Below are 14400 nucleotides of genomic sequence, written 5' to 3'. Positions count from 1 at the left end.
TTATTTCCTGACCTGATTCCTGTGCATCCCTTTTTCTAAAACTTCCCAGGCCCCCCTCCACATCTCTTCTCTACTGCCAAAGCCCAGGACACAAGAGGCCAGATGGAGACCAAGGGTTTCACAAGAAACTGATCTTTACTCAACAAAGTTCTACACAAGTGGAATCTCACGCCACCTTGGCGCCAGTCCCCAGCACAGCACGGTAACAAATGGACAGACCCTGGGAGCCCGCAGGAAGAAGAGGATGAGGGGGAAGGAGGGATGTGGGAACGAGAGGGACTGCAGATCGAGGCCAGTCAGGGTCCGCAGCCCTGCGCAGGGGAAAAGGTTGAGAAGCTGAAACTTCGTTGTGCAAAAATCAACCAAAAAATAAATTAAAAAATTAAATAGTTTTCTTAATTAAAAAAAAAAAGAAAAAGAAAAAAGATAACTAGAACCAGGCTCCCCTTCCCTGAAGGTGGTTGGAGGCCCCCCATCCTGGATGGAGAAGGGGTTACCAATCCCATCAGACAGCCAATCCACACACCCAAGAACCCAGCAGAGGATGCTCCAAAGAACTGGAATTACCAGAAAATTAAATGGTATTTAATTTTTTTTTCTTTTCTTTTTTTTTACAAATGGCTTCCAGAGACCTGCTGGAGTTTCACAGCGGGGGAACCAGCTGAGTATATGGAATGTGCACCAAGTGCCCCTTGGAAGAGAGGTGGGGCCTGACCCTGTCTGACAGGAGACACAGGGCTGTGATGAGGGTGTGATCCAGTGCTCGAGAGGGATGCATGGAGCAGGCCCCAGAATGCAGGAATCCAGTCAAACCCCCAAAACCGCAAAAAGAGGCCCCCAGAGAAGTAGAAAGCAGGGAAGAGGAAAACAACATTAAGGGGGCTTCAAGGCTTGGTTTCAGTTTTGAGGCCAACTGGGAAGTAACCATACCCCCTCTCTCTAGGGGAGCCTCTCCCACTGTGCCTGCATCCCCAACCAATCCCAGAAGTTCCCCTAGGATCGCTACCCCAATCTGGTGGGGTCTTGGGGCCTACTGGGAGCTGTGATGATCAGGAAGTCCCAGGGCCAGAGTGGTGTAAGGGCATACACCACCCTTCCCTTCCTCCAAGCCTTCAGTTCCCTCTTGCTGGCAAAGCATAAGCCTTTGTTTTCTATCACCATCAATTAAATGCCTCAGCCTTGGCCCTTGTGTTAAAACCCAGGCCTGGAAGAGGGCTCTTGGAAGCAGAGAAACGGACTGCCTTTGAAACAGACTTGCTTATGGAGAGACACAGGGGTAGATGTCAGCAGCTCTGGCTGCCCCCAACTCTCCTCAGGGGGAAAAAGTTCCAGCCCAGCATCTTCGAAAGTCACTGGAGCACAGGGGAGGGAGAAAAGGGCGACCTCTGGCCAGCCCCGGCCACTTCGGTGGTCCCCACTCTTCTGGCTGGGACGGGACAAGGAGGGAGACACACTGGCTGAGGCTGCCACAGAGCTGGCAAGAAGTGTGCGGAGCAGGTCCAAAGCGTGTGCGTGCTGGCTGGGCGGCCCCAAGGTGGCCGTCCTCTTCCCTCCCCCCGCCCCAGGGTCCCAGCGGAGGTCCCCAACCCACCCAGCCCTCCCTAATCACCGCCAATTCCGGCAAAACAGCAGAAGCTTCTTAAACTCTAGATGCAGGTTACACGGAAGGCCTTACGAGTTAACTCAGGGGTTCACTAATTCTACTGTCTCCATGCAGTCGGGGAAACGGTGGGGCGGCTGGCCCAGCCTGGCTGGCTGCAGCGCCCACACATGCGTGTAGCCACGTGTGTACGTGTGAGTGTACGTGTCTCTACAAGGACCCCCCTCCCCACCTGCTTTTCCCTTGCCTCATCCTAAGCCGGATTTGGTCGGCCGTGTTGATTCTTCCCTCCCACACGTGGCTGGCCCAAGTAGGCTGCCTGAGGTGACCCCAATTAGAGCAAGGGGCCCTTGCTGCCAAGAAGTCCCACCCCCCTCCCACATATAGGATGAACGTGGAGGCCCCACCCACCTGCCCACCCGCTGACCGGCCTATGGCCGGGCATGGCAGGTAGATGGACGGGGAGGGCGTCTGGATTTGGGTCCCACTCACTCCTCCCTAACCCCCCTCGACCAGGGCACGGCGACTTCTGGACGCAGCGCGCTCCCCAGCAACCCCTCTGACGACGACGCAGACAGAAACCTGTGAGGAGAGGAGGGGGTCAGGGCCTGCGCTCCTTTGGCTCCCACAACAGCACCAGCCCTCTCTGCACACGGCCTCCTCACCTGGCAGTCGCGGCACTCATCTAGACCCCGTAGAAGGCAGCTAGCCTCTCCTTAAGCAGCGGCGGGAACTGCTCTGAGAACTGCTGCCAGTTTTCCTCCCCAACTTGGTCTTTGAAGCCATGGAGAATCTGCAGCGAGGGAGGGGGTGAGGGGCGCCCCGGAGCGGAGCAAGATGAAGATGAACTCGGTCTCTCCCCACCCTGCCGCCTTCCGAGACTAGATCAGGGCCAAGCGGGAGCCCTACCTTATAAAACATGTCCCGAAGGTCATCCTTCGGGCTCACCCAGGAGGCTACAGCGTCGCAGAAGAAAATAAAGTCCTGAAACGTGACGGATCCCACGTGAGGGGCCGTCCAAGCCCAGCCCCAGCAACTTCCCTCAGAGCCCAGCTGCCCCAACCTGCACGACACCCCCGGGGTTGACGCCTATCATCATGCAGATGCCTCGGAAGGCCGAGTCCTTCTCCTCATTGTCCCTGATGTTCCTGAGGGATGTGCACCTGTGGGGAAGGGAAGCGGTGGGGAATCAGCCAGTGGGCCTGGGGCAGGATGGACATCTGTGGGGGACAGTGGGGAGCGGCGGGCCAGTGGGTGGTGGGGCTGAGATGGGGCATGTATCTGTGAGGCGTGGGGGAAGCAGGAGATCAGGGCGCGGTGGGGCTGGGTCGGGCATCCACAGGTGGGCAGGGTAGGGCTGGGCGGGCACAGGCGAGGGACTGGGTCGGGCCTGTCCCACCCTCCCCCCACCACCCAGCCCACCGTACGGCAGGCCCCACACAGGTGGGCACACACCAAGGCCGGATGAACTGCTGCAGCATGGGTGCCACCTCCTGTGGGCACACGTAGCCCAGGCGGCCGATGGTGATGGCTGGAATGGCAGAGGGACTCGTCAGGCGACCTGCAACCCCGAGCGGCCCCGGTACGTGGCAGGGCCTCTAACACGAGGCACCAGCCCCGCCCCACGGGCCCCAAGAGAATAGCTCCTGCCAGCTCCCTGGGCCCCCAAGCTTGGCCCGGTCAGGGTCTCTTCCCCACCCCACTTGGGTCTCTCCCAGGTCTCCCCCGAGGCCAACATCTTTCTTAGGCCTCCTCCCATAGCCCCATTCCAGGTCCTTCCAGTCACCCTCCTTGGTTCTTTCCCAAGGCCTCTTGTCAGCTACCCTCCTAGCCAGGATACCCCACCTCCAGGAGGCGGGCAAGCGGGTGGCAAGGGCCCAGGCCTGGGGCCCACCTGTGTTTTCCAGCAGCGTCTTGGGTGTGTTGGGCCGGTTAATGATCTCTACCAGGTTGTTGAGGACCATCTGCACGTAGGGCTGCATCTCTGCCCCTGGGGGACAGGCCAAGTCAGAGCCCCACACAGCCCACGCCACCCACACTGACCCTAGTTGTATCCAGACACTGGCCAACCAGTGAGGGAGCAAGCAACCTTCTCTGGCTATCTGCTGCCCAGGGTCCACGGCCAACCAGAGACAGACCCACACCCTCCCAACACCAGAAGCTTCCCTGGCGTCACTGCTGGACACCAGGGTGAGACCACACCACCCAGCCTCCCTGTGGGGTTAGGCAGAGAGCAGAGAAGCAGTCACAGTCTCCCAACCAATCCCAGGGGGCCTTCAGCCAATTGCTTGGAGGGGAGGGAGGTGACAAGTAGTCCAATAAGTACAGGCCTCCTGTCCTGTGCCTCTTTGGAGAAGCCAATTACAGATGGCCTTTCAGCCATTTGTCCCTGTCTCGGATGAAAATGCTCAGAGGTGTCCCCTTGTCCCTGGCCAATTGGAGCCTTCCTCAAGGAGCACCAGGGCCCTCTAGAGGGAACCTGTCAGTCAGAGCCAGACTCCTGCCCCCAGGCTGGGAACAAGCCAATGGGGAGGGACAGGGCCTGCCCAGCTGTGGGGCACTTACCCATCTGCATGCAGATCTCGCCAATGGCCCAGGTGGCATTGTTGCAGACAGAGATGAACTCGGGGTTCAGGTTGGTGCCCAGGATGGGCATGAACTCAGCTGGCAGGGAGAAAGAAGGGTGCTGAGCAGGAGGGCCAGCCAGGGTAAGCTTCTGAAACTTGCGGGGCAGGCCCCATCAGACAGTACGAATACATCCCAGTTCGGTCACAGTCCTCCCAGGTCATCTCTCCATCACTTGAGGCCAGGGCTGGGGTCATGGGCTAAGGACGAAATGGGGGTCGTACCGATACAGGGCTTGACATGGATGAAGCAGGCTTTGGTGAGGTCTCCCAGGAGGGCGAAGGAGCTCTGCCGGACCTCAGGCATCGAGTCCTGGGGGTTGGAGCAGGGTCAGCGTGGCCGGGCTCCCCTTCCCCCAACCAGCCGGGATCCCAACTAACCCCTCAGAACAGGGCAGCTAAGGGAGCAGTTCCTGGAGCATGACCTGACCCTGCCACTTCCCAGTGCCAAGGCTGCAGGCCCCATCTGTACATCTGGGACTCAGGGGGCATGTGAACGAGAATGCCCAGCTCAGTGCCACTACAGAAGAGAGTACTTGGAACTGCTGCCCATCCTCAGTATGCTGGGGGGTAGGGGCGTGATATTGGAGGGGCTTGTGCTTTCACATTTCCTATTTTCTACTTTTTAATTTTCTACATTGTTGGGTTTTTCAATGAGATTTTACGTGTCTTATTTGAATCACTTTTAAAAATAATTACAAGCTTTTTTTTTTAATGGGTCCTTTCTCCCTGATGTCCTCAGGGCATGACCAAGGCCCTGAGTCCACCCAAGGCAGCCCACAAAGGCTGCTGGGTGTCACCATTGTCCACTTAGAGGCCCGCGAGGGGCCCACCCACCTGCATGCACTGAAAGAGCAGTGTCATGATGTTGCTGCGGGCTACCAGCTGCTCCACGTGCCCACCCAGGCCCTCAGCCAGGCCACTGAGCAGGTCCAGCGCCACGATCATGAAGTCCTTGTCAGGGGCCTCATACTGCTCAGGGTGCTGGGTGTACATCTGGGCACAGAAGGGGGCAGGCAGGTGAGGGGAGTGGGCCCAGGCTGGGGCAGCAGCAGAGGAGCGAGTGGTGCTGGAGGGATGCTCACCATGGCCTGGGCCAGCGTCTTCTGCACCAGGGTAACGCAGCGCTGGTAGACGGGCTCGCAGTAGGGCAGGAAGCCACTCTGCAGGGCGGTGGCCACTGATGACAGGCACTGGCGGGGAAGAGGGCAGGAAAGGTGAGCTCAGGTGGGTGGGACAGGGCCTCGGGAGAGGGCCTGGAGCTCACCCACCTCCAGCAGAGGGAAGAGGTCCTTGTCTTCATCCTTGAGCTCGTTCCACTTCTGGATCAGCGGAGGCATCAGCTTCTGGATGTATTCCTGGAAGGGGAGCAGGAAGTTGGGGCTCCCTGGGTGTGGGTGGTGGCCTGGGAACCAGCAGGGCTCCCTGTGACTCAGAGGTGCCCGTCATCTGAGCAGTGAGGTCTAGGCTCCTAGCTTTGGTTCATGGGGCCCTGCGAGGCCTCGCCATCCAGCCAGACTTCCAGGCCCTCCTAGTTCACTCCCTTCTCACCCATCCCGAGCCCCACCCCCGCCCCCCTCCTGCCCCTCAGAGGCTGAGTCAGCGCTTCCTGCTTCCCGCAGGCCCCTGAGCTCCCCCAGCACAGCACTTACCACGCTGTCTCATAACTGTCTGTCTCCCCCACTAGACTGGGAACAGGGCGAGGGCTGGGGCCGGGTCTGTCTGTCTGCCTGTCGAGGTCATGGCCACGTCCCTGGCGTGCGACACGGGTCGCCGCCAGGTCACCGGACGCCAAGGGGCACAGGGATCGGGAGGAGGGAGCCGCTGTGGGGTCTCACCGGCTGGTTGAGGTGGTGGCCCACAGAGTCGGCCAGAGTGCCGATGGCATCGTAGAGGATGAGCAGGTTCTTGTGCTGGTACTTGCCAAAGGCAAAAACGAGGGTGTCCAGGATGTAGCTGAGGTAAGGGACCAGCTCCGTGCAGGCCTCCTCCTCCAGGGTGGCGAAGGCACTGGAAAGGGGGAGGGGTTTAGCAGGCAGCCACAGGCGGGGCTGGGCTCTGAGTGGGGTCAGGGAGGGTGCACTCGGGATCAGCCAGTACGAATACGTGAGAAATCAGCGCAATGTCAGGGGTCATGAGTATCATCACTTCCCAGAGAGCAGCCAGTGGGGCCAGGTGAGGTGAGGGCTGTGGGGCCAGGGGTCGAGGTTCACCTGCAGGCCGCCTCCTGTACCCTCTTGTTGCCATCCAGGATGCGCTTGAGCAGCTCCGTCATCAGAGGCTTGAGGTGCATGTCAGGGGGCTGGCTGACCACCCAGTGGGCATAGCGGCTCAGGGTCCAGCAGGCGATGGAGCGGACCAGGGCCTTCTTGTCCGATAAGCACTGGATGAGGTGCGGGATCAGCTCTGGCAGGTAGGGCACCATGCCCTGCATGCAGCCTGCAAGGAGCCGGCACAGAGGCAAGGCTGAGTCCAACTGGGCCGGGCCACATCCACCCTCCTGGGGAGAGGATCAGCCACACCTGACAGATGGGGAAACTGAGGCTTGGAGGTAAATAACTGGCTCAGAGTCACAGAGCCAGTGAAAGGCAGGGTGGGGATGGGAAACGGCATCAGAGCAAGACTTTCCTCTCCATCAGCTCCACCCCATTCCAGGGCTTGTGATGTTTTTATCTGGTCACTAGTTCATTGATAGATGGCCAAGCTGCACACTGACTTGGGCTTTATGGGCAGGAACAACCCAGATGGACAGAAAGGACCTTCCCTTTGAAACCTTTCTTGGATGTTTGTGATTTTTCTTTTTCTACTTTACATTTTCTCTTTTTAAAAACCCTTAACTGGGCTTCCCTGGTGGTGCGGTGGTTGAGAGTCCACCTGCTGAGCAGGGGACACGGGTTCATGCCCCGGTCCGGGAAGATCCCACATGCCGCGGAGCGGCTGGGCCCGTGAGCCATGGCCGCTGAGCCTGCGCGTCCGGAGCCTGTGCTCCGCAACGGGAGAGGCCGCAACAGTGAGAGGCCCGCGTACCGTAAAAAACAAAACAAAACAAAACAAAAAACCAAACCCTTAACCGTGTCTCTCTTTTCATTACAGAACACAGATAATAAATAGCACACCCTCTGATAATCCCAAGCCCTGAGATCTATTTTTACCAGTTTAGGGTCAGTTCCTTGAGATCTTTTCCCATTATATATGCAGAACACTTCACATAGTCTATTAAGATACATATGTGCATTGTGTAACATGTTATGTGTTCTATTAACATAAGACCCATTACTTATTATGTGAGGAAATATTTCCTTAGACAACTTTGAAAAGCTCTCCAGGGTGAGGGCCCCTGCTGCCCTCTCTGCTTGTTCTAGCAGGCCTGGATGCTGAGGGGGTCGTGTGTGCTGCCTAAACAGTTCTGCAAAGCCCTCTGGTAGTTCACGCTGTACACCCCATCCATCAGGACAAGGGGAACCTGGAAACCGTGTCAATACAGCACAAGCACACCGTGTGAAGTTTAAGGAAACACCACCGCACACTTCTGATTCTGGCAGGCCAGGCTCACAGCCAGAGCAGGTTTGAGGCCCAGCTTCACTCTGGGTGATGAGGGAAGTGCCGTTAATTCTCTCTGGACCTTAGTTCCCCCATCTAAGAAACCCACCTCCTCAGGTGGTAGTGAGCCCACAGGACAGGGCTGCCTGCTGTGGGGCAAGCACTGCGGAAGTGCCTGTTCTTCTTATTGTTGCTGTAATTATGCTTACGGCCTGTCCATGAGAATTAAGGAGAGAGCTTGCTTTCAGGGGTCCCTTTCAGGCCCACAGGCTGAAGGGAAGATTCAAATCCCAGAGCTGTTTGGAGTGGGGTGAGCAGGCCTCTGGAAAGAACCTGGGGATGGCGTCGCCCCCCACAAGCGTGCCTGGGCCAGCCCCAGTCTCACACTAGCGTGGGGATCAGAGGTCAGGCGCAGCCAGGCTGGCAGGCCACTTACCCTCAGCAATGGCGCCCAGCACCAGGATGCCCGACTCCTTGACCACCCACTCGGGGTGGAAGAGGAGGCCCTTGAGCAGGGGGAGTAGGTGGGGCAGCAGTTCCTCCCGGAAGACGTTAGCCAGGACGTCCAGTGCAGCCGCTGAGCACTTCCCTGGGGTGGGAGGGGAGATGGGGGGGAGGGGTGGCGGGCTCAGGGAGGCACATCAGGCAGGCCACCAGCCCTCCTCTCTGTACCCCCCAGGATCAGAGATCGTGATTAGAATCTTCATGATTTGCTCCGTATAGGCTTCTGATTCCCTCCTGAGAGGGGAGCCCAGGGCTTGCTGCCCCCTACTTCCCCCTTCTCACCCCAGGCCAGGCCACTTACTCAGATTCCAGTCGGACAAAGCATCATCGTCATCATCATCCTCTGCATCCTCAGAGCCATCAGGCCGCTCAGCCTCATGGGGCAGCGTCACCGTGCGTGACTTGTGGAAACGTGGCTTGATATCCTGCTCGCTGTCAGGGACGGCCTCATCCTCCTCCACATCCCCCTGTGAAGCCAGGCAGATGGCTAAGCACCACAGAGGCCCCCATCCCCAGTGCCCCAGCCTTCATCCACCTGCCTGTGCCTGGTGGTCAGCCCTAACTAACCTTGAGCAGGATGATGTCGATTTCTGAGTACTTCATCCCGTTTACCAGGATAGGGATCAACCTGTTGGAAGAGAGGCTGTTAATCAGGATGCAGGGGCCCCAGAGGGGGCTTACAGCCTGGGGAAGCGGGAAGCGGAGGGGAGGGGAGGAGGTCAGGGAGCCAAAGGCTGACCGCACATGCTGATCCTGCTTATGCCACACCCACTCATTTCCCTTAGTGGGTGCTATCTCAGCCGAGTCTCAGCCACTGTGACTGGGTCAGAGCTGACACTACTCCTAGCTCCACAGGAAGGCTCTGGACCCAGACCCCTGGCCACTCAGTGAATTCCCGACCCCTGAATACACTGAGAAGCTTGGAATAGTGCCTGACCCCTAGCACACCATAGAGCAGGGACATGTGGCCCTGTCACCAGGCACTTCCCTAGGATGGGGCCTGGTTAGGGGACCAAACAGGCAGGGCAGCTTGCCCCCTCAGCTGGAGCCCATGCACCTCGGGATTGGAGATTTTGGTTAGAGCCCTCACTGACTCGGGGATAGAAAAGTGATCCAAGTTGGTCAAGGAGGATCAGTCCTAGGATTTTTGCGGGTATACTGGCTGAGAGAGAATTTCTTTACTCTGAGGCTCCTGAGCTGGAAGGCTGCAGAAGGCCACGGTACTACGATGAGGGAAGGCTGTGCCTGAGAACAAAGCCAACATAGAGGAAGTGGATCTGAGACCAGACAGACGCCTTTCACATCCTTTGAGCACCTGGATCCAGCTATGCCTAAAGCCTCTGTTGAGTCTTCACTTTTTTCCACCTATAACTTAACCTAATTTTTAAGTCATTAAAGCTACATACTTATCGTTTGCAAAATAAACGTGCACAGGAATAAAAGTAAACCGAGATACAAGATGTGGACTGAGGCTAGCGCAGGAGCTGACCAGAAGGAAAGGCATAGGCATGGCAAGGGGTGGAGGCTGGGGTGGGACAGAGGGCAGAAGCAGCACTCACTGGACCAGGTGGGAGGCCAGGACTTCCTTGCAGATGGGCTGCTCAGCCAGTGTCAGCCAGAACTCGCAGGCCTCAAGGGCCACGTTCTCATCGTGGTCCTGGGTCCTCTGCAGCATGTACTGGGGTGGGATGGGAGAAAGGCTAAGGCCTGGCCCGGCCAGGGGTGGCTCCCCACCTGCCTCCCACCCCTCAGCGCACATGCGGGCTGGCCCTGGCCAGGCGCACCTGGATAATGCTGTGCATGTGGGGGATGAGCCTGTCGATCCGCACTTCCAGCAGCATCACCAGTGCACGGCACACGTTCTTCCGCACCTCAGGGTCATCATCCACGGCCAGGGCGAACAGATGCTACAGGGAAGCCGGGGTCAGCTGCGGCTGGGCCCTCAGCCCTCCCCCTGCTCCCCTCCCCAGCCCAGTGGCCCACCTCGATGAAGGTGTCGATGTTGTCCATCAGTGCCTGGGCCCGGTCCATGATAAACTGATTCACACAGGCGATGGCATGGGACCTGGCAGGGGGCAGGCAGCATATGAGTCACCCCTGACCCCACCCGTCCCACCTGCTCCAGCCCCCCTGCAGACCCCTGGGGAGCCGCACCCACCGGATCTTGGGGCTGCAGTGCTTGAAGAACTGTAGGAACTTGGGAATCATGATGTTGAGGGGCCTGTTGAGGGCATCGCTGTCCAGAAGTTCGGATGAGTCTTCGCAGATCTTCTGCAGGGCTCCGAAGGCTCCCTGAGTGGAGGGGAGCAGGCACATGGGTGTGGGTCCCGGTGTGGCCCCAGCTCCCGCTTAGGCAGGCAGGCCATGGCTCGTCCCCTACCTCACAAGTGTTGTAATCCTCCGAGTTGAGTAAGTTGCACAGCTGGGGCAGCAGCTCGGGCCACATCTGCAGCTCGCCCTTGGAAGCGATGGTGGTGATGAGAATGCCTGGGGCGGCCAGGAAAGGATGCTGCCTCAGGCTGGGTGCGGGCCTGCCTGGCGCCCCAGCCCTCCTTGCTGCGCACTCACTCCAGCACACACACTTTCTGTGCGCTACCCACTGTAACCCTACACACTCTTTGAGATCCTCTGAGTCTTACTGTGAGCCAGCCCTGTTTCAGCCCCTGGGATGCAGCACAGAAGTAAACACAAAATCCCTGCCCTTAGGAACTGACTGTCTAGTGAGGGAGGCTGTGAGGTAAAGATAAATCAGCAAAAGACCTGGGCGGCTAGATGCCAAGAGATAAGGGAGGAAATAAACCAGAGAAGATGGTTAGCAAGTGCTGAGGATGAGGGTAGCAATTTTTAATTGGGTGGCTAGAGAAGGCCTTACTAGGTGACACCTTGATATCTGAGCAAAGACCTGAGGAGGTGAGGGAGAAGCGTTCATCTAGGTTCTGTTCTCAGAAGTGAGAACAGCTGTTTCAGGAGGGAGTGGTTCAGAGCATGGACCTGACCTAGTCACTTCTGAGCTCTGATACTTGCCAGGCAAATCCCTTAACATCTATGTGCCTCAGCTTTCTCATCTGTAAAATGGCAGTAATAACAGTACTACACTACCATCCACGGTGCTGGAACATTCAGTGAATCAATATCCTTAACACACTGAGAAGTTTCTTGGCCAAGAGTGACAGCTCAGGGCATCGTCACAGGCTGACTCCCGCTGCACCCTCTTACCTATGGTGGCCCGGATGAGCGAGGAGGCATCGCCGATGTTGTTAAGACATTCCTGTTTGATGAAGTCGGCCACAGGTGGTGGAAAGCTCTGGTAGTGTGCCTTCACGTTGTTCTTGAGGATGAGGCCACTGAGAGAGCGAGTTGGCTCATCTGGGGGAAGAGGGCTGAGGCTTAGGGAACCAAAAGGGAGAACGTGGGGTCAGGCTTGTGTGGAGGGGCACCGAGGGCATACCTTCCGACTTGAGTCTGGTCAGGACAAATATCAGGTAGTTGTTGAAGTCGGGAAACTGGTTCAGTTGTTTGAGTTTCTGCTAGGTTGTTAAGGGTCTTGGGAGACAGAGGTCTTCCCCAGGCAGAGCCCCCTTACTGCCATAGAGCTGATACTACTTCTGACTATGGGGACCAGGCAACCAGCTCCTGGAACCCCACCTGTCAGCCCCCATGCCCAGAATAACACAGCATTTCAGGCACATGAGATCCATACAGCGGGTGGGGGAGCATGCCTGAGCTTCCCACCACTCCTGAAGATCTGGCCAGAGCAGGAGAGGGTTAGCAAACTCAGCTCTCTCTGAAGTTGGCAGCTCCACTCACTAGCAATCCAATGTTGCATGCTTTTTTTTAAAAAAAAAGGGAACTCACACTTTCAAGTGAAACTTGCTAATGGTTTAAATAATTTAAAAGTTTAACTTATAGCATTTTAAATGACCAATTGAAAAAAGGAAATTTTACCCATTAAACTCAACTAAAGCCAAGCGCCAGCTAAGAGTGCCCCCTTCTCCTGCCGGGCCACATTTCCTCTGGGAATGGGACCCAAGAATCCTAATCCTTAATTCTCTGCCAATTCTCTGCCTGCTCCTGCCACAGCAGAAAGAGTCTAAGAATTAGAGAGTAGACCCCTTCCTCTCTGGCCTTCAGGAGCTGCAGATGTCTGCCCCGTCCCCCCCAGACCCGGAAGGAAGGAAGGATACATCCTGCACGATGCGCTGCGTGGCTGTGTTGGGCGACTGCGAGTCTTTGAGCAGCTGCAGGACCTGCTGCAGGCCCTGCTCGTCTGGCTGCCAGTCCATGGCGCAAGGTGAACTGCGGGGGTAGGGGCCAGGATCAGCGCTGGATCCCAGGGGCTCCGTGTGAGTCCCGGGCTGAGCCCCCGCAGGGGTGGTGGCAGCGGTAGCAGGGCGGGAGCGTCCTCGGCGGACAGGGGGAGGCCGCCGATCCACGCCCGCCCAAGTGCGGGGTCCCCGCCAGCTGCGCCATCCACGGCCGCGCAGTCGCGGGCTCGGGAGGGCGGGCGGGGGTATGTGGAAGCGGGCCATGCGTGGTGGCGACGGGACCCGGCGGATCCTCATCCCACCCAACACTGGGCCTTCATCCCACCGCGGCCCATGCCGCCGCCCTCGGCTCCGGGCCTTAAGGCTTCCACTTCCCTCGAAGCTGCTAGGCGAGGGCCCAGCCACCTCCCCATCCAGGGGCCCTGCCCCAGAACACGACAGCGCCCCAGCCCCCGTGGTCTCTCCCGTGCCGGCACGCAATCCAGCGATTCCCCTTAATCAGACCCAAAGCAGTCTCCAGACAGGTCCCTCATGCCTCTCCGCAGGAGAGTCAACCAAGCCCACCTATCCGGCGACAGAAGGCCCCTGGACGGGTCCCTGTCGCTTCCTCAATCAGGTCTGGCAAAGCCGACCCCGACAGCGCTCCAACCCCCACCCCCCGCCCCAGTGAGCATTAACTCCCGCTGACGGGTCACTGCTGCTTCCCCCAATCAAGTTCGACCAAGCCTCCCACCACCTCGAACCGAAAACCCTCTTCGTCCGATCCCTGCGGCTCCCCCCAATTAGACCTGGCCGAACACTCCCCGGGGCACTTCCTCCAACTGATCCCAGCGACGCCTCGCAGTCAGACCCAGAAAAGCCCTCTAGGCCGAAATCTGAAACCCCTTCCCTATCAGGGTACAACAAGCACCCCCCCCCAACTTTTCAATGCGGCCTCCCCCAATCAGACCCAACCATGCCCCACCGAAACAGCCCCCTACACACACCCGATCCTCGCGACGTCCCCCAATCAGTCCCTAAGCAGTCCCCATACGATTGCCCCAATCAGAGCCCCTCCAGCCCGACCCCAGGCGACCCACTGGCCCGATTCTCGCGGCACCGGGACCTGGCCCGGTTCCGAGGCCCCACCCCCTAAGCCCGGCTCGGTTCCCCCCTCCCCCGCCCCGGCCCATTCTCGCTGCCTCCTCAATCGGGCCCAACCGGGTTCTCGGCCTTTCTCGGTCAGGCGCGGCCCCGACGCCCGGGCCGCGCGCCGCGCAGGCCTGAAGCCCTGCGGGGGTCGACGCAAGCCGGGGCCCAGCCGGTTAGGGTCCGGGTGAGGCTCACTTACCCGGCCTCGGGCAGCAGCAGCGGGGCCTTAAGCCGCGGCTTCTCCTGAGACTCGCGAGGAAGGAGGGAGCCAAAGAGAGGGAGCAAAAAAAAAAAAAAAAAGAAAAAAAAAAACGCGGCCGTATATGAACCGCGGAGGCTTCCGTACGCCGTTCAAACTGGCCTAGAAGAACCAATCAGGAGAAGCAGATGTCGCACGTGGCCTGGCACCGGGAGACCTAGGCCCCACGGATGCCGGGTCACGTGACCGAAGAGACGAAGGCTCTCTAGGCCTCTCTGGCCGGCCGGTCCTCCCACCATCTCGTTTTCTCAGCCTGCCTCACGCTGGCCTGACAGGAGCTCTTTTCTGGAACTAGGAGTTTGGTGGCGCGTGGGACTTTTTGGTGTATGGTGGACCTGGAAACCCTTCAGTCAGAGCCACCTGCGCCTTTGTCACCCCCCTCCTCTAATAATTGAACTGTGCCTTCCTCCCTCCATCCAGATGGTACTTGGGAGGAGTACATGTGCGTGCAGAGAAAGAGTGGAGGGGACTGAGCCT

At 58.4% G+C, this 14400-nt stretch overlaps 1 protein-coding gene across 1 annotated transcript; it reads right to left on the bottom strand.

Annotated features, from left to right (window-relative positions):
• Positions 1 to 116: 116 nt before the first annotated feature.
• Positions 117 to 12551, bottom strand: TNPO2 (transportin 2; the record flags this gene model as incomplete). The annotated part of the gene is made up of 25 exons (XM_079703896.1): positions 117 to 311; positions 2093 to 2182; positions 2266 to 2393; positions 2510 to 2584; positions 2664 to 2763; positions 3056 to 3131; positions 3495 to 3590; positions 4166 to 4264; positions 4450 to 4537; positions 5062 to 5220; positions 5310 to 5417; positions 5496 to 5582; positions 6063 to 6234; positions 6438 to 6663; positions 8201 to 8353; positions 8570 to 8735; positions 8836 to 8896; positions 9828 to 9946; positions 10053 to 10175; positions 10252 to 10333; positions 10427 to 10560; positions 10649 to 10755; positions 11485 to 11634; positions 11717 to 11792; positions 12453 to 12551. The coding sequence occupies 23 exons, from the start codon at positions 12549 to 12551 to the stop codon at positions 2286 to 2288; spliced, it is 2664 nt and encodes an 887-aa protein (XP_079560022.1). The 3' UTR covers positions 117 to 311; positions 2093 to 2182; positions 2266 to 2285.
• Positions 12552 to 14400: the final 1849 nt, after the last annotated feature.

This window comes from Hyperoodon ampullatus (genome assembly GCF_949752795.1).
Source record: "Hyperoodon ampullatus genome assembly, chromosome: 4".
NCBI lineage: Eukaryota > Metazoa > Chordata > Mammalia > Artiodactyla > Ziphiidae > Hyperoodon > Hyperoodon ampullatus.
The sequence above is the reverse complement of the archived record's forward strand: the minus strand, read 5'-3'. Positions and strand labels throughout refer to the sequence as shown.